General features: G+C 57.4%; 3 protein-coding genes across 3 annotated transcripts; 1 reads left to right on the top strand and 2 right to left on the bottom strand.

The window, feature by feature from the left end:
- Positions 1-155: 155 nt before the first annotated feature.
- Positions 156-2,434, bottom strand: MFIFM68171_04489 (uncharacterized protein; the record flags this gene model as incomplete). The annotated part of the gene is made up of 4 exons (XM_071059909.1): positions 156-727; positions 789-1,495; positions 1,561-1,698; positions 1,758-2,434. 4 exons carry the CDS (start codon positions 2,432-2,434, stop codon positions 156-158), a joined length of 2,094 nt encoding a protein of 697 aa, XP_070916010.1.
- An 11,137-nt stretch (positions 2,435-13,571) lies between these two features.
- MFIFM68171_04488 (uncharacterized protein) lies at positions 13,572-14,665 on the bottom strand (the record flags this gene model as incomplete). Its single annotated transcript, XM_071059908.1, has 3 exons — positions 13,572-14,305; positions 14,379-14,478; positions 14,540-14,665. 3 exons carry the CDS (start codon positions 14,663-14,665, stop codon positions 13,572-13,574), a joined length of 960 nt encoding a protein of 319 aa, XP_070916009.1.
- Positions 14,666-15,127: 462 nt separating this feature from the next.
- On the top strand, positions 15,128-18,965 carry TOF1 (Topoisomerase 1-associated factor 1; the record flags this gene model as incomplete). Its single annotated transcript, XM_071059907.1, has 3 exons — positions 15,128-15,202; positions 15,257-17,639; positions 17,695-18,965. The coding sequence occupies 3 exons, from the start codon at positions 15,128-15,130 to the stop codon at positions 18,963-18,965; spliced, it is 3,729 nt and encodes a 1,242-aa protein (XP_070916008.1).
- Positions 18,966-22,418: the final 3,453 nt, after the last annotated feature.

Genomic DNA, 22,418 nt, shown 5'->3' with positions numbered 1-22,418 from the left:
AAGTAGGCAACCGAAGTAGCGCGGCTCGCAATATCGAAAGCCAAAACAAGCAGCGTTCCAAGAGCATCATTTCGTCGTCGTTTTGTCGCCGGCAGCCCGCTCCCCGTCTGCGTCCCATTTCTCGCTGATAATGATTACATCGGCGTGTTCCCGCGTTATGATGTGCTGCCGTAGCCAGCCCCTGTAGCCGTCGCAGAAGACGTGCCCGGGAAGCTGCGTTTGCGCTTCATGCCGAGCGGGTCCTGCGAGAAGTCGTCGCCGCGATCACCCGAATTCTGACTCTGATGGCCTAGCCCAAGCGCGCTTCCCCCAAACGAATCCCTCATCGGTGTCCTCGCTTGGAATGCCTGCGAAAAGTCGTTCGGCGGAGCGATCGGAGCGCTCAACTGAGACATCGAGTAGTCGGCCGCCGATGACCTATATCCGGGCGTCCTGGGTAGGGAATAATCGACGGGCGCGGTGAGCGGCGCTGACGGGAAGCTCGCCGTGTAGCTGGAAGATACGCCGCCAAGCTGCGGCGTCGATGATGTCCGCGGGCCTGGAGAATGCGCCGCCGACTGCATGTTACCCGACCCGATCGCGGACCGAAACTGCGTCCGCAGGTCCAGGCCGAGCGGGAGGGATGCGGAGGCGGCCCGTAGGCGTGAATTCCGCTGCTGGTTTGCCTGTAGGTTTGATGACTGAAAGTTTGGGTAGTTCATGTGGGTTGGCGACTGGACGGTAGAACCTGTGCATCCCGGTTAGCCCCCAGTGCCACTCTGTCCAACACCCGATTGTCCGGAACCTACCAGAGTAATTGCTCGAGTCGTAGCCGCCCAACCCGCTAGCAGACGTGCCACCCATTTGGTCCTGCTGGTAAAGGCTGTGCTGCCTACCTCCTATCTGTGGAGATGAATTCCCACCTTGATAAGTCGTGTAGTCAATCGAGTCTCGATTCCACGACATACTCGACCGTAGCGGTGACTGGAGGGTATCCGATCGCGACCTGCTCATGCTATCGCGGAGCTGCAGAGGCTGCAATGGTCGTATTTGCTGCCGTGAATGATGGCCATGCAGTTGCATCCCTGAATCCAGACTTGATTGTCGTGCGAATGGATTCGAGGTCCTTGGTCCGGCACTCAATGGCGCTGCTGGGTGGTGGCTCGAGTAACCATAACGGTCAGTCGAGGTCGGCGAGAGCGGAGAGAGGATGTCGGGCGAGCTCAGTCCGCCTGAAGCGTTGAAACCTATACCCCCAAACGCTGGACTGAGGCCGGTGGGTGAGAGATGTTCGTCGCCGTCAGGACGCCTCACGTCTACCATGAGGGGCCGCATCATATGGTCTGCGTACGAAGAAGCTCCGAGGTCGACTGGCGACGTAATCGGCGTTGTCAATCCGTGGAGGGCGCCATATGGGGAATGGAGTGCACCGAGGCTGTCAAAATCCTCCGGAACCGCCCTCATCTTGATCATGCGCTCACGGTCATCGGCTGTCAGCCGCTTGATTTTGGCACGCCTGTTCAGCCGTCAGCATGTCGCCTTCCCCCGCCGTCAAGGCCATGCGCCAGTCGAGAAACCTACCGGTTCTGAAACCACACCTGTACTTGACGAGGGCTGAGACCTGGGATTTCGCGCGAGAGCCGTTCTCGGTGTGCCGCATCAGGGTGTGGCTGCTTCGCGAATTCGCTCATCAAGAACCTCGTCTGCTGGTGGGTAAGTCTGGGAAGGAGTTAGCTGTTACTTATCATTTCCCTGAGGCGCAACTCTAATCTCATTACCTGAAGCGCTTCATCTTCCGTCGCTGTGCGGTCCTCTCGGCCGCTGTTTGGGGCGGAGGTTGTGCATCGCCTTCCGCTTCCCCTTCTATCATCTCCTCGTCCTCCACCACTTCATCTTCCTCCTCTTTGACAAGAGGTTGCCCATCGTTCTCCGCGTGGTTCGGGGCCGCCTCAGAACCCTGGCCACCAGAAGATACCGAGCTCAGGGGGTTTGATCCCATGGACATGCCTGGTGTCTCGGTCGAGACCAACGACTCTTCATGAGCCGGCTCGGCTGCCTTTTGTGCATACTGCTCTCGCTGATTCTCGGGCTGTTCCGGGATCGGTGACGGCTGTTTTGGCTGCCGTAGGCCGAGGGGGTCTAGGCGATGTCCCAGGGGCGAATTCTCGGGCTTTGGTGCCTCAACATCCAAGGCGTTGCTTGGCGCAGCCACGCTCCGCGGCTGCGCCTGCGATTCCGTGTTCTCGGTCGAGCTCGTTACATGCTCGTATGGTTGCGAGAAGATGGTGTTGTCTCCTGGCGGGAGAAACGAGTACTGACCCTGCCAGTCCGACTGCGTCGCGGCGTCGAAGTTGGTCGACATGCGTAAACTCTCCGCAGACTTATGGAAGGTGGTCTCAAATTTGCTGATGGACCAAGGACTCTGCTCCGTAGCGCTCTGCCTGGTAACAAGCATTTGGAATTGGCTGTTGGTTGTCGGTCAAAAGAAAGAAGTCTCCGGCTAGTTCAAGAGGGATAACTTTCCACTCGCTATGCAATCGGTCGTCCTCGAGGTTGCAACGCGAGGGGGAGCGACGAGATGACGGGTGGGTGAACGAGTGTCGATGCCGCTCTGCAATGTACGAGTGGTCAAATGCCAGAGGCGCACATCACAAGCCGTAACACCAGGTAGGCGGGCCTGCTGCTACCTTTGGAATCCCAAATGTGGTTCGTGGTGATCTCTGCCCAGCAGATCCTGCAGGCCAGGGATTGGTAGAGGTCCGAAAGGCGTCGGGGATCTCGAGTGTTTGTCTAGATCGGTCTGCCGCCGTCGCCTTGGAGATTCTTGACCGATGTCCCGGGGCTGTTCCGGAGATCAAACTTAGATACTGCGTAGAGGACAATGGGACGTCGGGTCGAGAGCGAATTCCTCGGGCGGGTTGTGCAGATGCGCCGTAGCAGAAGATGACAAGTCCCACCGGCCAAAACGAAGATCAGACGGACCGCCGTGTCTTTGAGTTTGGTTGGAAAACCTCAGGGAAAGGTCTAAGCCCAGTGATCTACGAACGATGCTGAGCCGGGTCCTTGTTAACCGTGGTTGTCCGCGTGATGGCCGAGAAGCTTGTCAATCAATAGAAGGAAAGAGTTAGCCTTGGCTTCAGGTTCCCAGAGGCACCCGAGGTGTCTTGTATGAGATTCGAGGGTGTCGAGAGATGCTCGGCGGGGTTGTCTGTTAGTGGATATCCTCTCGGGAGCGGAACAGATCCGGGAGCTATGGCGGTCTTGAGAGCTGGCTGTGGTGGTATTAAGGCCGTTCCCTCTCTACCCTGTTCTTAACGTAGGACAGAGGTGGGACTAATACCGGCGGAGAACCTAGTCCACCCGGAGGAACGTCGAGGGCCGCATTCGAATAGAGAAGAGGGCCTGCACGGGCAACCGCGACAATGGATGGGGCTGGGGGGAGGGGGGGGGCGAGATCGGGGTACCTGGTACCTGACAGAAGACGGTAGCTATAACGGCAGCCCGCACCAGGGTCGTGTCTGGGGGAATCCTCGATTAGACGAAAGCCGCAAGCTAGGGGCTCCGGTATAATAATATCGGGTTCCCAAGAAGATGGGATAGCGCTGCTCAGCCACACCGTTCTCCGCGCCGCTCTGGGGCCAAGCGCAGGCGGGAGCGACAGGGCTATATCGACAGAAGCTGGACCATACAAGATCTCGGCTGAATGGCTAATGCCGTGCCAGGAGGTCGATGGAACCAACAGGGGGCCCACTGCTGCCACGCAGAGAGCAAAGCCGGAAAACGGACAGGGAAACGTTGATGCCAAGCCGAGCGTCTAACAAGCGGCGAGGACATGGGCGCTGAAAGAGGAACGAAAGGGAAAGAGCTGCAGCCGGCACTGCTGGGGCTCGCAGAGGCTTGCGAAAAGACGTATGCATGCATGGGGACCAGGCGACGCAAGAGATAGGCGAGAGGCCTGTTGGACCAATGATGCCGACGCAAACATCCGATACCCAAGGGAAACCAGACAAAGTGGTTCAACCATGGGCCCGCGGGGAGGCACCTGTGAGAGACCACCCGTGAGAAGCGTTCCGAGTTTTCTCGACGAAGCAGACCAGTGATCTGGCTGTCTTACTGTGCAGCGCAGATACGGACGCCGCCATTTTGGGCACCTTTCTGGAGCCAGCAGTCCCAGGAAGCCGCAGCACGAGGCCGAGAGACCGCTCGCAGAGATGCAGGACAAAGGTACAAGCCGTGCATAGCATCTCGGCTGGAGCAGGTGTGAGCGGCTGATTGGCTCTTTGCCTCACATTAGCTCTGTGTCGACTCCACGGAAGAAAGCATGAGGACCGTTGTTGACCTCGGACCAATCGCGGGCCTTGATCTCGACGGCAGGAGGGGTGTACGGTGCCCGCTGGCGGCGGGGAGAGGTGTGGGCGAGGGGACGCAAGAGCACGGCAAGGGGGTGTGGATGCAGATCACAAAGCAGCAAGGGAGCTGTGAGGTGCGCTGACAGTGCCGGCTGCTCCAAAGCAAACAGTCACTGGTAAGATCGGGGCGGCTGGTCGCTCGAAGCGGCAACTCTGCCTGGGGATGGTGGTGCGGGAGGTGGGGAGAGAGAATTTGTGATGCTTGACCCTGGCAGAGATGGATGGATGGGGGTGACAGGGGAGGATAGAAGATCACTGATGGGCAGATCTTTCCCTCCATGCCGGCATCTGATCCAAGGAAAAGGCTTGAGGCACGGTGGTGGTCCTGTTGGTTGGTTGGTGGTGGTGGTGGTGGTGGTGGTGGTGGTGGTGATGGTGGTGGCTGCCACTACGGTCCTTGTCGTGGTGAGTGGCCGCCTCCCAGAACTTTGTACCCAACTCTGTACTGCACCCTCCCGGTGCCTGAAGATTTAGCCTGGGATGCACCCGCGTCGAGCGATTGTGCACACTGTTCACACCGAGGGAACCGCTCCTCTTGTGGTGCAGTCGAGCGCGCACTCCTGTCTGTGTCGCCGAGCCCGGCGCTTCTGCTACCAAGCAGAGGCACGTCAACGACTCGAGTGCGAGGCGGGCAGCGCTGCGTGCGCTTGATGGCGACGATTGAAGTCATCCCAACTAGTGCGTACGTACGGGCGCGCAGTGGTAACGAGGTGGGCGGCTTTGACACAGTCGCGGCATTTGGTCAGGCTGCGCCGTCGCACCATTCCCTATCTGCTTGTGTCTCTCCCGCCAAAACCAATGCCGATGCGGCCAGGGAGGTTTGGCGTCCGGGGAAGGCCTGCGATGGGCATCTCTGAGAGAACCAGTGCCCGGACGGGCAAGTCGGGCTGTGGGAAACAACGCCGAACAAGCCGCAGGCTGATATGGTGTGCTACCACCCAGGCATCCATGAGAGCAGGAGAAAAGACGGAGCTTCGGTGGGGTCCGGTGCTACTGTATGGTGCGAGATACAGAAGGGACTGTGGTAAGCGGGCCTGAGGCAAGGTGTCGTGCAGCCAGAGGGTCGCATTGAGCAGGACAACGACGCGAGAAAAGTGTGTCGCGACAGGCCGGGCGCCCTGGTCCGGGCTAGAAGGTGGCTCCCAACGGTCGAAGCTTCTTTCGCCGCCACGCCCGGCGGTGTGCGCCTAGCGAGACCAGATCCAAGTCCGTGCATCGACCGACCATCTCGTCCGGCAGGGGTGGCGTCCACGGTTTCATCAGGGGCATGGGGTTCTGCGAGAGGCTAGCGTACCATAGGAGGCGGGGCGACGATGCATCCCAAACGGACCAGAACAACCACCATCCGACCGACGGCAAGCGGCGTATGGATAAGCCCATCGCGCGACGAGATGTCAGGAGTGACCGGTGGAGAAGCACAGTTGCTTGCAGTGTAGATCTTGTCTGAATGTGCCCCCTCTGGCCGTCATCTACCAGCACCTACAGGATTTCCCGGTGCTGAGCGAGTATCGGCTTTCTGCCAAGTGCTAAGGCCACGCGGCTGCTTTCTTTCGCTTTGGGATCCTGGGGTCGTTGTCCGCGCGCCATGCGGACGACTTGTGCGTTCCCAATGCCGTTTCCCGCCGCAAGCCTACCCTCCATACCCGGGTTATGGGGGCTTGACCAACCCACGATTCGGGAGCCGTGGCGAGTGCTTGTACGGCTCGGGTGTTCTGGCTGTTGGGCTGGGACACCGTGGACGCGCTTCCTGATAGCCCATGGGGTCATTATAAACCCCCGGATCCGTGTAAGGTATGTCGAATACCCTACCTGCAGGAGAATCTATATGCAAAAGAGGCCCGCGTATTGGGACATCCCGCTGTCGGGCGCCGAGTCATCGATAAAAGGGACTTGACCCTTTGCGAAGAAACGGCTTGTCTGCTGGAGGCTGCTGTGTCACGGTGGCTCTGGATGACACACTGGCGAGCCCGACGTCGAAACTGTTGGAATGCAGGGACTCGGGCTTTCCACTTGCAGTTGGGTATCTATGTTAGCCGATCTACTAGCTCCTTTTTTTGGACAGCGCAGTCACAGGAAGTTGGAATGGGACCTGAGTTTAGGCACGGCGCGTTCAGACGACTAGCGAGTCGAGACGCGACACAAGCCGCAACGGAGGACGCGCTTTGCCCGACGATGAACCCGCTGCAACCCATGTATTTTAGTGACTTCGAGCATTCCACGCAAGCCCAGGTTTGGAGTGACCTTGGGACGGGGGAGAGCCGTCGGCCAGAGCCTGTAGGGAGCGAACTCAGGCAAGCTCTTGCCATCTTTGTGTGCAAACCGTCAAATCCCTGTGGGAACGAAGGAACAACTATAATATAAGAGTGAGCCCACTGAGCCGAGCACCTTGAGGACTTCGACTTCACGGGCATAAGATTTCGCCCCATTTTGTTCCCTCCCAACCTCTGCTTCCTTCTCAGGAAGAACCTACATCTTCGCAGCTGGCAGTTTCAAGCTGGCATTTGAAGCACTAGCCTTGTATTGCAACCCACACCAGCAACGGCAGGCGGTTGGAAGTTATGGAGCCAATTTCCGTAGGGTTGAGGTGGATGCCCGGGGGGAGAAGCGCCCAACTCGGCGAGATAGGCGCACGCCGGTGATGTGCGTCCTTTTTGGCAGCTACCTAACCGCCAGATTAAGGATCGTAGGGTACCAGAGATGACAGCCAATGCCCCGCACCGCACAGTGTTGCGACACATTGACCGGCGTGTTGGCTGAACCTGCGAGCTCCTGAGAGCACGTAGGGTTTTGACCTGGAACGAGCTGAAAGGCAACCGCGCGGTGCAGCGGATGCGACTATGGTGGGCCACCCAGCCTTGCCATAACAACTCCTCGTCATGAAGCAAGCACAATTCAGCTGCCGAAGTATGGTGCAGAGGCATGGCGTCCACGACGAGTAGCCTTGGACCGAAACACAGCGACTTTGCCATGGATCCTGCTGTTCGGCTGGAACTACCTTTCCTTGGCTGCTCGGTACGGCGAGAAACTCTTTTAAGAATTGCGCCGAGTGGGAAAAGAGCTGGGTGGCAGGCACGTTTTCGGCATAGCGAGACGGGTGAGGCGGATGGCTGGCAGCCGAGGGAGCGCCATTCCCTTCCCAACAGCCACTCAGATCCCACCACCTGCGCCTAACCCTTATTTGTGCCTGAGTAACCCTAAAGCTGCCCCGGTCGCGATGATCACACGGCGCAAGGGCCGAGGTGACGGTGCGGGATTCCTTGTTCTTCGGCCCGCTCAACCTCCTATTCCGGATTTCTCGACAGAATCGAGCACTTGAGAGATTCACGAGAATCAAGAACGCGAATGAGAAATACGCACGAGAGGTGGGTCAAGAAAATTCGCGCATGTTGCAATGCAACCGTGCACCTTTCAAGGGGGCCAATCCCCAAAGTACCCATCTCTACCAAAACTTTTGAGCACTTGAATATCTGTCAAGGTACTCTGTAGTGCATGCCGCCGCTACCTCACCTACCTACCTGCGCACCGCCGCCGGCAGTGCCCGGTGCGGGTGCCTTGCAGGTACCGCATTGTCTGGTCCTGGCGCTGCGATTCAATGGAAGCGCAAGAGTGGCCGGGAATGGCACTGGAGCAGTAGCTCCCTATAGAAACCGGCTTTGACCCTAACCAACGCACAGTTTGCAGGCCTTCATATCTATCTTTAGAGGGTGAAACACTTTGTGACGGCAGGGCGCGCACAGTTATGTTGTGCAGACATACACCAACAGCCCTGAAGGATTGCCACCAATTATATTTTTTTTATTTTTTATTTTTTCGTTTATTATTTTTTTCTTTAGAGAACCGGGGAAAAGAAGGGGCGGGGGTTAGAGAACTCTTTTCGCTGTTATTCTGATCCGATTCGAGGTTTCGGAACGGACGGGGCCGAGGCACTTGCGACATCCATCCCGTGCGTCGGTCCCGACGGACATTGCAGGCGAAAGTCTGGAGATGCACGTGCCTCGCTGGCATTCTCCAACTTGGCTTAAGCCGTTTGCTGCGGCAGTTATCCAACTGGCAGACGATACCTCGTTAGGAGACGCCAATTTGATCCCGCCGCGGCGCTGGAAGGCTGACCGTGGCGCAAGGCTGACGATTGAATCGCTCACACGACGCTGAGACGGGCAATGTCTGGCGAACAGGCTATTGTCGGCAGAATCGCCAACTTCCGGCCTTATCCTTCCGCGATCCGGCTTTTCGTCGCTGCGCTCGATAGATGCTAGCCGCCATGTCACGACCGCCATGGATGACGGGACCATGTCCGGCCGTGGGAAAATAGCACGCATTGTGGCTGTGGCTCGCGCTTGCGGGATGACAACGACCGGGACAACAGCGGGTAGCCCCGGATTTGGCCAAACCTTATTCCTTTCGCGCGAAGAGGCGCCGTTATCAGCAAACCCTACCGGCACGAAACATCCGCGGCAGTCTGGGATTGAGTGTTTGACGATGAGACCGTCGGCACCCGCTGCATCTCCGTGTGGTGTCGCACCAATACGAATACTGTACAACCATCGTGGCATTCGTCCTAAGCTGGCCGCAGCAAGAAGCCTGCGCGATGAGTTGGACGAGATCCAGGGATCAACAGCTTCGTACTACGTATTGAGAGTGCAGCAACCCGTTCGGTTGTCCAATGAGCCGAGGTTGCAGCATTCACTGAGCGGTGCCCAGCGCCTTGGATGAAGGAAAGGAACGCACCAGATTTACGGCAACCCAGTTCTTGCCGATTAAATCACGGCTTGCCAGTGGGACGGTTCGAAACAGGCGGGAAATATCCAGCATGTCCAGCCGGGCTGCCGCATCTCAGCTGCCCGCCTGCAAGTGCAGTCGAGACGACGAGCTCTCGCCTCTCAGCCGACGAGGAGAGACTAGGAGCTCTCGGGGGCATCTCACATTGTGCAGAAGCCCGTGGAACACGGCCGCCCGATTCTGACTGCCAGTCGCAGATTCAGAGCATGCATCTTCTGGTTGCCATCCTCCCTTTTACCGCATTTTCCCACCATTAGCAAATCATGCAGATGGGTCGAACGAGAGAGGTAGTCCCTTCAACCGCGGCTCAAGTGATGGGATTATCGTCGCTCCTTGACGCGTACCTCATAACTCGGATCAAACGGCGACAAGCTCCGTTTCCATGTGTGTCGCGTGTGGAGTGGACTGTGTTGTTGCCGCCAAACGCCCGCGGTATATCGTCAAGTTCACCGGTGCCACTGTCGGCGGTGGGAAGGGTCGGCGCGGCCGTCTCGTGATAGCGCGGCATTACCCGAGTCTGGGGGCGGCCGACGGCCAACCAAAGCACACAGATGTTTCCAATGCGCGACATCGTGCAGGAACGGCGCAATGCAGAGCGCGTGCAGCACGGCCACGAAGCCGGGGCGCTCCCCGACCACACGACTTCTCGTTAGATTCAGTGGCATCCATACACTTTATCGCCCATAGAATGTGGGACGGGCTATTCGCAGACACACGGCTAAACCCAGGTGACCATTACGGGCTCTCGGCCGCCTCGAGGTCAATATAAGTGGGCATATCGATAAGCGCAGAAGCATGCTGAATCACACCGTCAAATCGCCGTTTCTACATCTGCCCCTGAGCACGCCAGGCGTCATATTAATATCGACCCGTGTGGATTGCATCGCGCGAGCGCTCGGGTTGGCCGGCAGCACACCTCGATTCACCAACCGGGCTGTCTTGATCAAGCCGAACTCATACTGTGCGATGAAGGTGCCCTCACTAACAGTGCGGCGCAGGATTTGAGGTTTCTGGCTTGGGGAACGGTGCGCGGTCTGGCAAGCTCTGTGGATACCCTTTGTGGTGTGACAAACGCATGCGGATGAGCTTTCCACCTAGACCCTCTCGGCACATCACCGACCTTCCCGTCAGGGCATGGCCGTTCGGCTTCACTTGCGTCCCGTTGTCCATCTCCGTCAAGATGCATAAGGTGCATTGTGATATGGATCCCATAAGCCCGCGGAGCGGCGAGCAACGCCCCCAACTTCTCATTAGCGAGCCTGGGCTCGGCCGGCCTGGATCTTGTCATAGGTCTATCAAGACGCAAGATCTCTGCCGCGCAGCGCGCAGTACAACAGGATGTATGAACAATGCGGTCGGATTTTCGACGTCTTGCTGCATTCATTGTGCATAAGCAGCGAAGCAGAGTACGGCCATGGCAAGGCACGTGGAGCCCTAGCCGTCCCTCTCTGCGTTCTGTCACGGCTCTCCGTTTATGCCATCCTACTCTGCTTCGGGAAATGAAATCCCCAGCCTCCTCTCTGGGCATTCGGGTGGCGCTCCTGACTCACTATCGCCTTGGTGTTCATTGCTGGGTTCTGTCGCAGAGGAGCCTGTCCGGATTCAATGGCGGCGGGCACTGCTAGCTCCCCGACGCAGAGCTATTACACATTCCAAACGGGAGGTGAGATCGCGAACAGCCGGTGGCAACCTTTACTGGCATTGGGCACTCTTACGATTTAGAGCTCCGTTCGGCATCGCATTAGAGCTGGTGACGAAGATGCCTGCCACCATGGAAAGAGGCCATACCCTGGGCTTTTCCTGCTTGCGACTCTACGTACCTCAGTCGGGTACGGCCCCCTCCGATCTAGCTGCAAAGGCATTGTCCGCAGGGCGACCTCGTCGCTCTGTCTTCGGGCCATGGTTTGTTTCCCCCCCCCCCCCCCCCCCCCCCTTTTCTCGCGAGCGATTATGGCGTTTCGACCCTACTTTTGGCTTCTCGCTATTCTTGGGGGATCTTCCGCAGGCCGTCTGCTGCTCATGCCGCCTTAGCTGATTTGGAACATCCGGCGGATAAAATGACGGAGGAGCGTTCCTGGCCTCCAAGTCGCACAACCTGCGCGTTATTCGCCGGTCTGGAAACGTCACTAAGAAACTCTCCAGGACTTGGGTTCTGTCAGTCAATGTTTCCGCAGGCGTGCGGGCTCATTGGCCCAGCTCCTCTTGTTGCGTCAGCCCCCTCAGCGTCTCGACCTCCTCTGCCCTTGTCTTCGCCCCTCGTGACCCGGGGCCCGCCTTCTGGTGCCCGGCCGCATTAGCAGAAGCGTTGCCGGCGCGGAGCTAGCGAATGGGAGAGCCATGTTCCTGGACAAGAACATGCCGTCTCGTGCATTCCTTGCATGGGCACGAGGCTCCACGCAGGAACGAGGTGCGTCGCTTGCCCGTTTAGGAACTTGTTCTACTGCGTCTGATATGTGCCGGGTCTGATTCCGCCGAAGCTTGCGCGGGCAAGTTCCTGATCCAATATGCCAGCGCGTTTCTCCTCTCGCCTGTTCGTGACTGGTTTTCCCGCGGTGAATGGCATCCCTGGACGGGCTCTTCCCGCTTCAAGGGGAAGGAGAGGAACAAGCTCTTAGTTCCGGGGGGCCAGGGCAACCTAGCGTCACGGATCTACATCCGACGCCGTCATTGCTTTCTCGCTACGAACAGGTTCATTCGCGCCGTTCTCGGATCTAACCTTTCGTATAGATGTACCAGCAACCTCCACCCAAGCCGGCCACCCGACCCAGGGGCAGATATACCCCCTATATCATGGAGCCCCAACTACCTCTCCACTTCTCCATTAACCCACCCCGGCCGGAAGCAAAGCTTCCAAGCACATGCCTGACACGTTACACGACTTGCTTGCTTGTTTAGTAGTGCATCTCCAAGGTTGTATATCTAGCCGGCCGAGAGATCCCGTCCCACTTGGCTAGTCGGCAAGCCCCAGACCTGGACGCGCCATTTGTGCAGCCGGAACCATGACATATTGACATAACACCCACCAACCCCATCCAAACCGGACGCTTCAGCACGAACCGAGCCAATCTATTTTTCATTACCCAGGAGCCTTGGAAGACGGGTCCGGAACCACATGTCGCCGCCTACCGGTTAGGGTCTCCCTGGTTCCGACTGGTCGACATTCTAGGGGCTAACGCTATAGCTCTGTTGCGGGATGGTGGCGCCCACGCGTCACGTCTTGCATCCCCGCGCTTCGACCCTCCTTCCTGTCTGGGTGCACAAGTTTCCTTTCGGGCCGCGAAGGGCGGGCAGCTTCTTGTGAGGGAACCCACGATGCAGCGGGGCGGCGAGGAAAGTTCCGAGTGCGCTCGCTCAAACACTCGATGTTTCTCTCTACCAATTCAACTTGAGATCGGCGGGACGGTATCGCCTAAGCGGGCTGGTCTGGAGCCATGATTGAGGACTTCCCATGTTCCCGCGCCCTGTCTTCCGCGCCGCAGGAGTGTTACCACGCGGGGCTGGGGGTACTAGGTAGGTGGCGGCGAAGTTAGCTGCAACAGAGCTTCCATCATCCCAGCCGCCGGCCCAGACTCAGCTCCCTCTCGTAGTTCGTTCCTCCCCCTGGAGGAAGACATGAGCCGACTCTCCATTGACCAGCTTCTTGCGTTGATTTCCGGCGTCAATAGAAAAGGAGTTGTTGGGACCGCATGCCCAGATATGGCATCCTCCCACACCTGTTAGGTGGTGATAAAAATAAGCTACTGCAAAGGTCAAGCGAGTCGGAGAGTAATCATATCCAACAGCAGTCTCTCCCCGGTTCCTGAAGGCAATCGTAATTCTTGCCCAATTTCTGGACTACCGAAGGTTTGCGGGGAGAGATTGCGGGGTGCAATCTGGGAACATTGCTTGACTGCGTTTAAACCCGGTGGAGGGGGGAGAGTGTGCGAGGCGAGCAATTGGCTGGACAACAAACATAACAAACACATGTAAAACCCCCTATTCAAATCCGGTCCCCCCCCCCCCCCCCCCTTTTTTTTTTTTTCTGGTACACTCAAATGGTTTTGACGGTTCCCTTGAGACACCTTTTTGATCATAATGGTATCTGATGATGAAGGAGTACCATGATGTAAAGTGTGTAGTACGCCGCGGCTGAGATGCGGCTATTGAACGCCCGAGGCTCCCAATGGTTGCCTGCTGCTTGGGTCGTATTACAACGGCGGGTTACCGAACCGCATGTCCACTGATGGTATCCTACCCAAAGCCTGACCAGGGACTGCCTACAAGTCCAAATTCACACAAAGGCTGAGGTTACATCTGTTTCACCCCGTCCGTCCGTCCGTCCGTCCGTCCGTCCGCCGGCCGGTTGATGAACCGTCCAGATCTACTTGCACATCCATCCTACCGCCCGGGCACACAGGAATAAGTCTAGTAATCATAGAAGCCCTTGCCGCTCTTCTTGCCCAGCCAGCCGGCGTCCACCATGTTCTTGAGCAGCACGCTAGGGCGGTACTTTGAGTCGGCCGTCTCCTCGTACAGCACTTTCATGATGGCCAGGCACGTGTCGAGGCCAATGAAGTCGGCCAGCTGCAGGGGGCCCATGGGCACGTTGGTGCCGTTCTTCATGATGGCGTCGATGGCGTCGCGGTCGCCGACGCCCGTCTCGAGGCAGATGATGGCCTCGTTGATGTAGGGCATCAGGATGCGGTTGGCGAGGAAGCCCGGGCGGTCGGCCGACACGGACGGGACCTTGCCGAGCCGCTTGCAGAACTCGATGGCCGTCTCGAGCGTCTCCGGCGATGTTTGCAGGCCCGAGATGATCTCGACGCCCTTTTGCACGGGGACCGGGTTCATGAAGTGCGTCGACACGACGCGCGAGCTGTTGGACGTGTCGGTCGGGTTGCCGCCCGTCGTCGAGGCGGCGATGCGCGTGATGGAGATGGACGACGTGTTGGTGGCTAGGATGGCATGCTTGGGGCAGATCTCGGCGAGCTTGGCGAAGATGTCGAACTTGAGCTGGGGAACCTCGGGCACGGCCTCGATGACGAAGTCAGCGGTGGAGAGGTCCTCGATGGAGGTGCTGGGCTTGAGCAGGGCACGGGTGGCGTCGGCCTGCTCCTGGGTGAGACGCTGCTTGGTGACGTCCTTGGCGAGGAGCTTCTCTGTTTTTCATCGAGGTGTCTGGTGAGCGAGGCCAGTCCGGGCGTCTTGTGATGGGGCCGGGCTCTCACCAACCTGCAAAGGCGAGTCCCTTGTCCAGCGACTTTTGCGACGAGTCAACCAGCGTCACCGGCACTCCCGCCTTCTGAGCAGCCACGAGGGCAATACCGAGACCCTGATTTACGAGACGAGCTTAGCAATTGATGCGCAGAGCTTCGTGGAGCTCTGAAGCTTACCATCTGCCCCGCGCCGATGACACCAAGCCGCTTCACTTCGGCAGCAGGGCGCGCGGCCGTAGAACTAAAGTATCTCACTCGGCTCGTAAGCCGGAGCGCTTGCCTTGTTGCCATCATTGAAGCCATCTTTGCAATGAGTTTTCCGTTGTGAAGCGGAGATCTCGAGAGGTGCTGCTTGTGATCGAGACGAAGCGCGGCTAACCTCGGTCTTCAGAAGCCATGTCCCCTTGCTAGGGGATGCAGTGGGGTTCGTTAGTGTACAGTACTGTCCATACGCCCGATTAATGATTCCGTGTGCGAGGCCACGTCCAATTGCGGGGACAGTGCGCCTTGCTGACCTGTCTTAGGATTCTTGCAGCTTGCACTGTGCTCTGGACTGTGGAATTGAGGAATTGTTAGTAGTTGGAAGGGGGGACGCGGTCGCGCTTCGTTTTTGATTGATTCGACGCGTCTTCGCGCCTTGCCCAAGGAGCGCCAAGCAATGCTCGATTTCCACCCTGCGGACTGATATCACGGCGCCAATTATTGAGTTACAGACCTGTACCTTCGAATGCCGCTACTTCTCTGCTCTCTGTGATCCTTGTCCAGATGGAGGACGCAGAGGCCAACAACGACACGGTGCACCCGCAGGTTCGGGCACACATCAATAGCCTGGTGTCTGCGGTACGTCTATGCCAAGGGGAGAGAGATGATCTTGGCTGACATATCGTCTTTTAGCTCGGTGGATATAGCGTGGATGACGATGATGGATACAAGCTCGGAGACGATGCTCTAGAGGTGCTGCGCGACCTCAAGAAATGGATCCGATTCTACGACGAGAAAACAAACCGTATGGATGTCGCTCGATGCCTGGCCGAAGCAAACCTCGTCAGCACCGACCTCCTACACATCTTAGCGACATGGCCTCCGAGCGAAAATGACAGCAGGTACAAGGCTAGGATTGCACTGGCCTGCTTCGAGGTCATGGTGCCGCTCACCTGGCCGATCGAGAAGGACCGCGAGACCATGACCATCAACCACCACCGCCACCTTCCCGTCCTCCAACTCGCTCAGCTGGGTTACAAGCGTGCCATTATAAACTTTGATGCCGCTCCCATCCTCAACACCGCCGTTAGGGTGGCGCTTCCGTCCATGGCTATCCCTATCGGCGACCGAACTGCGCGCGATCAAGGCATCATCAAGCTGATCTTGTACTTTCTGAGGAACATCGCCATGATCACGCCTCCGCCGGGTATCAAATACGACGGCGATGAGTCGCAGATCTCCCGGTCGACCCTCATCGACGCCTTTTCCTACCAGGACATCCTCCTCACCATTTTGACCATTGCCTCAAACATGGGCGACGACTTCCGGACCGAGGACGTGATTGTGATGGAGATCATCTTCCATCTCGTCAAGAGAGTGGATTCTAGCAAACTTTTCGTCAGCGAGAAGCGACTGAATAAAATCAAGGCGGACGAGTTGACCGCCGCTATGAACAAGGAGGCTGCCATGTTGAGGTCGTACAGCAAGAATGCGCCAACCCGCCACAGCCGGTTTGGCACCATGATTTGGGTCAAACGGGAGAATGGCAAAATCGCCACCGTTTCGGGCCAGGACGCTCTGCTCGATGCAGCGACCCGTGAGAGGAAGATGGACAGCACCAAAACTTTCAAACCTCCAAGGCGGGCTAGGAAGGAGGATATGGAGCCCAAGGGCCTAGGTCCTCCGGTATCACTAGATGAGCGAGCCCGCCAACAGCTGCGATCCTTCGTATCAGAGTTCCTGGACTCGGGCTTCAACCCACTATTCTCCCACATTAGAAAGTCGCTCGACCGGGAGGCCCCGCACGTGCTCGATTATCATCGGAGCCAGTTCTTCTACTTGGTTTCTTGGTTTCTCGAGGCAGAAAGGATGCGCCGAAAGGCGGACAGGGAGTCGAGACAGCCGTCAGCTGCAGACGAAGTGGGGAGCTTCAACCTCGTCGCCGAGGTGCTGAACCAAGAAATGTTTATCAGCATGAACCGCTCATTGGATCGCGGCTATGGTGACAAGGACTGGCCGCTGTTAACGACAGTCATGCGCTGTTTCAACCAGATTCTCCTCACCGTCCAGGAAATGTCCGACTCCGGCAATGAGGAAAATGAGGAGATCGCTGATAATATCCTAAGTCGGCTTTTCTACGAGGAGACAACACACGACGCGATAGCGAATATCGCTCGGACCTACAAGGATCAAGGCTTCGAATACCTGGATGCCTGTACCGAACTCACACATACGTTCCTTCGCATCCTTGAAGCCTATTCGAAGCAGAATGTCGACTTGCAAGTTCGCTCTCGCAAGAGAATACGGCGCAAGAAGAGGGCTGCAAGGGCTGCTGGCGATCAGGACGGAGATGAAGACCAAGGCGACGAGGACGACTCTGCCGACGACGAAAGACAGGCCGAGAAAACCAGCCAGGAGAGGAAATTTGACTTCAAGCGCTTCGCACACAGGTTCACCCCTCAGGGCGTGGTGGACACATTTGTGACCTTCACCAAATACTACCAGGATCTCAATGACTCCCAGCTGAAACGAGCCCATCGCTATTTCTACCGGGTCGCCTTCAAGCAAGAAATGAGTGTCATGCTTTTCAGGCTGGACATCATCCACCTCTTGTACAACATGATCAAGGGCCCTGAGCCCTTGATCAAGAACTCATCCATGTTTAAAGAATGGGAAGAGCTCTCCAAGCAGATCATCAAGAGGTGTATTCGCAAGCTCGAGGAGCGACCCGCACTATTCACTGAGCTCTTGTTCTCTAAAATCAACAGCACCGCTCATTACCTGGAGTATGGTTATGAGAAACAGACAGTCTCCACCAACCCCAGGCCGGGTGCTGAGCTAGAATTCAAGCGTGAAGTGGAGCGGGACCCGCAGATCGCTATCGTAGTCGGTGTGCTACTGGACAGGAACCAGACAGATCATCTAGAGTGGATAAAAAAGCAACTCTCCGAAGTCGAGAGCGAGCGCCGGGCTTGGGAGAATGTCGAGAAGGCAATGGCAGTTGAGACGCCCGAAGGCGAAACAGTAACTAGGCCCGCCGCCGCAGACAGCACCGCACAGCCTGCGTCTCATTCTAGTAAGACGCCCTCCTCATCCACTTCCAACCCACCCGTACTAAACTAGTCATTTAGTCATCCGCCCTGACACCGCAGCCCGTCGCACGGCCATGTTCAAGAACCCCCACCTCCGTCTGCTCATGAAACTAGTCGGTATGGAGCGCCTCACGCCAACCCTCGACGAGTCCCCGGATTCAACCTGGGTTATCCCGGGCACCATCACTGCCGACGAGCTCAAGGACTCTCTCTCCCTCATCAACAAAGCCGAGTTCACACCGCCGACCTTTGAAGACGGCGAACTAGCCGAGGATCAACTTCGGCGCAAATCAGCCCCGCGTAAACCACGCGCGGCCTACGACGACGACGGCGACGATATGAACGGCCTCATCAACGACGACGACGACGACGACGATGAAGAGGGAGAGGATGGCATCCTCTTCCCCATGGGCGGTCCCACGGCGCGCAAGCCGGACGCGCGGCCCGCGAAGAAAGGCCAGCGGCGACGCCGCCGCGGCGGACGGGAAGACGACAGCCAAGAGCCCAGCGACGAACAGCTCGACGAGAAGGCGCGCCTGAGACGCAGGAAGCAGCTTGAGAAGGCGCGCAGGATCAAGAGCGCTCTGTATGTCGATCCGAGGGACGACGAGGACGATCCCGAGCGGGACAGGGAGTTCTTCGAGAAGGAGGCGGCCAGGCAGGAGGCCAAGAACGCGAGCTTTGGGCTGAGCGACGGCAAGCCGTCGGGCGTGGAAAAGTCGGTGTGGGATATGTTGCTTGGTGTGGGGGATGAGGAGGAGAGTGATGAGGGGGGAGAGGAAGGGGTGGTGGAGCGGGCGCGAGAGAGGCAGACGAGGAAGAGGAAATCAGATGTTGCTAATCTTAGGGGGAGTGGAGATGAAGATGAAGATGAAGATGAGGATGAGAATGAGGATGAAGATACGCCGGTCAGCGACGATGGGTCGTCCTCGGCGGAGGCGGAGGCGTCATCATCGTCAAGGAGGAGGGCAAGGAAACGGAGGAAACCGATCGGCGAACAGAAGAAAGTTGGCCGTTTTGGCGATGATGATGATGGAGACGAGGATCCTATGGATGTGGATGATTCAACGCAGTCGACTAGTCACAGGGCTGCTACATCTGCTAGTGCGGATACAGAAGACACGCCTATCCCGTCCAGTCCCGGCCCGGCAGAAGCTACGGCAGCCAAGTTCTCAGCTGGGAAGTCTGGGGCTGAGGAAGACGAGGACGAAGATGATGATGATGTGCCTGTTACTCTGAAGGCCGCGGCAGCGAGGGCACGGCCGAGGGCTAGGGCGGGATTCATTGTTGATAGTAGTGATGAAGAGTAGAAGGAATGGTGGGGTAATGCATGGGAACGGATGGTGGACGGCATGGTATGGCATTGGTATTGTTTGTCTCACTTGTTTGACTGCATGGTGTTTGTGGGTTCATGGATATGACGTGGAGTCTTTCAAGGCATATTTAGCGAGCGATATATGTATCGTGTGGTGCTCATTATCTATCAATGGGACCAGTCAACAGGTGCAAGTACGGATACGAGCTAGCGGGGAAAAGAGGCTCCGTGGATCTGCCTCCTGCTAATCGGCCTCCGTAACACACCTTGGGATGTTACGATAGCACCACCGTAATGCCGAATCAATAGTCGAATGCCAGGCAACATCATGGGACACCGCCTCCTCTCCAAGAAATGGATAGACAATGCGAGTTAAACCGCGGATAACAGCCGCCATCCCGTATCGCTCTTCTCCACCACGACCAAAGTCTCCACCGTGAAAACTCCACCTGCCGAGAGAGCCATGTTTAAGCTTAAATACTACCCTCGTCTATATCCGAACTCGACTTCTAACGAGCTGGGCGGCCGTGTCAAGGTCACAAGAGACACGGTCCTTATCTGGCCTTGTTAGAATGAAGACGAGAGTGTCGTGCGAGCGATAGGAGGTATGTTCATAGCGGGAAGGCCACGCTTCCACGACGGGACGAGGGGGGTTTATCTGGGCCTTCGGTGGGACATTTGACAGTATACCGCTCTGCCGCTCCATTGTCTGTTGATGGCTATTGACAAGCCGTACGGGGCGACGTAGAGGATAGTCATGTTGCGAGGCCCTAGGTTGATGTATGCCCTCCTCTCCCACTCTCCTGCGGGACAGAAAGGCGACGCAGAATTGGTGGAGCTCGAAAGGTTTGGGCGACCAGAAAACAGAACCTTGGGGGGGGGGGGGGGTTGCTATCGCAAACGTCGTGGCTTGCGTCCGGAGGAAGCACGACAAACACAGGGAACAATAAATGCACATTGGGATATACACCAAACGCCTGCTTTCAATTTGTTTACCGCCTAGATGCATGGTTCCATTGTGTCTACCGCTCTAAATTGGATCCCATATATTCATTGCCCACGGTCTTCTTCATCTCTTCTTCTTCTACTTCTCCTGTTTCTTCTCCTTCTCCTCATTCTTCTCTTCCCTGTTGCTTGCCGTCGGCAGGGGTTGGAATCGGGTCTTGCTCGATCCCGAGGATTCGGGAATGTAATAGTAATCGTAAGTGGGTGGGCGACGTTCGATTGTTTTGCGTCTTTTATCACTGCTGCTGCTTGGTCAGGTGAGGCGCCGGGAGTTATTTGCAGTGGGAATCGTACACCGACTTCTCTGGAGTTCGGGGGGAGGTTCGGAATAGTTTTGAGCAAAGGTTACCGGCCATGTCGTGGATTGCGGATCAAATTTGGCGGGGCAACGAGGGAATCTGTCGTGAGTCGTCCTCCTCGGTTCTTTCGCAGATTTTTGACTTGTTTTGTTTTTTTTGGGGGGTTTTTTTTCCCTCTCAGCGCAGTAGCGCTTTGCGTTGTGTTTGGATGTGTTGAGAACGACTCCGAGAAAATGTCAATAGTCCAGTGGAATCCTTGCCAAAGGGTTGTGCCCTGGTGGCAACCCGGCCTGGAAAGCTCGGCCAAGTTATCCGCCGTCAGTCTAGGAGTTGTCATGTCTTCCGTTTTCCGCTGCGTCGCCATTGCGGACGTACGCACTGGCTTGCTCGTATAGCTGACGGGGGTAGACCGAGTCCTAACGCAGCGAAGCCCAGATTCAACAGGGCCAAACCGACTGGTTGGATTCCCGGCGTCGAGAGTTGGCGAACCGGGGCACTGCGGCAAGTACCCGGCGGCTACCTCCTGGCGCCCCAAACACTGTGCGAGGGGTCCCTGTTCCGCTCCGTTTCGAGGCGGGTTTCCGCCCGCCCGGGGTTTGGGCGGTTGGCGGGGCCAAACGTCTGTCGCGCATCGTTCAACCTGAGCTTGCGGGCGCGGTCGTGTCATGGTTGACAGCGACGCGCCGACGCGCCGACGCGGGCATCCTCCTCTAATCGTGTTTTCCCTCCAACCCCTGGCTCGCGTGTCCTGCGTATCCTGCACTTCCATTGATATGCCCGCGCGTCCCGAATAACCCAGCAAACACCATCACGACACTGAGGTGCTGCTTACGCATCATCCGCGCGCGGCCAGCACCGCGATCCAGAGCACCTTCCATACTCGATTCCTCACTCATTCCTCCCCCCTCTTGGAATAAGGAAGTATAGCCGTGATGCGAACCCCAAGAAGCGTCCATGCCCCCGCTGTTGGCGCCATTGGGGGCCGGCAACAAGGGTAGCAGTGCCAAGAGCCAAGACCGGGGCATGCAAATCCCTCCCCGGTCCGAGATCTTGGGATGAAATTGGGGAACGAGCGGACCGATAAATGGCTTGCAGACTTGCTCTGCCATCCAGCAGTTAGACGGCGTTCATTGGGGGGAGGGTCCCCTCTTGCCGCCAACCCACGCACCATCAATCCATTCCATGCACAGCAATCAGAGCGGGATGCTGCAGCCACAGACGGATTTGGTCGGGCATCGACCTGCTGGATCCGGGGGGCCGGCCAGATATGGACATGATGGCCGAGGGTAACATGATTTGCGTTCTAGAATGGGCCGCTTGGCGTAACATTCGCTCGGCAGAAGCCACATATTACGTGGATCTTGGGAAACCCGTGGGGGGAGGAAAGATGGGGGAGGGAAGAGCGAAGTCGTCGAAGGGGGATCGAGGCGGTGAAACAGAATGCCGCCAATGCCAATTCTGCCGCGCTTGCCTGACTCTTGCCTGGCTTCGGACTTCAGGTAAAGGCCGGTAGTTCGCCGAATGAGGTGCCTGTTAGCAGGGTCCAGAAGATGGGGAAAACAATTGGCCAACGAGAACTGCGAGGTCCGAATTGGGAGCGAGCGCGAGAGCGAGCGTCGTGCGAAGGCGTGATGCTGCGTGCTGCGCATGCTTGGGTCGAGTCGAGCGGATGACGGGTGTTATGAGGCGCGAATAGAGGGAGAGTCGGAGGGTTGGAAATCGGGTGAGCTTCGTTTATTAAGGGGATTTTGGTGCTCTGTGACATGGGTGCAGCTTCATGCACGCGCCCGACAGAATGCGCCTAAGTTGGTAAGGGATTTTGGGGGGAGGGGGGGGGGGTTTGTGAGGGCTTTCCTCCAGTTAAAGGCCTTGGTCGTGTTGGGATTCCTCTCCAGCCATCGGGGCAAGCGTGGAACCCAATTACCTATCTCATCACAACCCTATGGCGTCCAGTGTCTTCCTCGGCTATCCACCCTCTCCCTAACCCATCCACAGTGTTTCACACAGGCGTCGCTCAGCGTAGCACATCCCACTGGCCCTTCCCTCTAATAAGCACGTCTTGCCCTACAGAACTTTGAACAGACCATGCAGAGTTTCGTCGCCTTCGTCTCGGAGCAGCCCGGGCCTTCTTGTCAATTCTGGTC

Source organism: Madurella fahalii (assembly GCF_045866475.1).
Source record: "Madurella fahalii IFM 68171 DNA, scaffold_2, whole genome shotgun sequence".
NCBI classification, from domain to species: domain Eukaryota; kingdom Fungi; phylum Ascomycota; class Sordariomycetes; order Sordariales; genus Madurella; species Madurella fahalii.
Note: the sequence above shows the minus strand (reverse complement) of the source record. Positions and strands in the feature narration are given on the sequence as shown.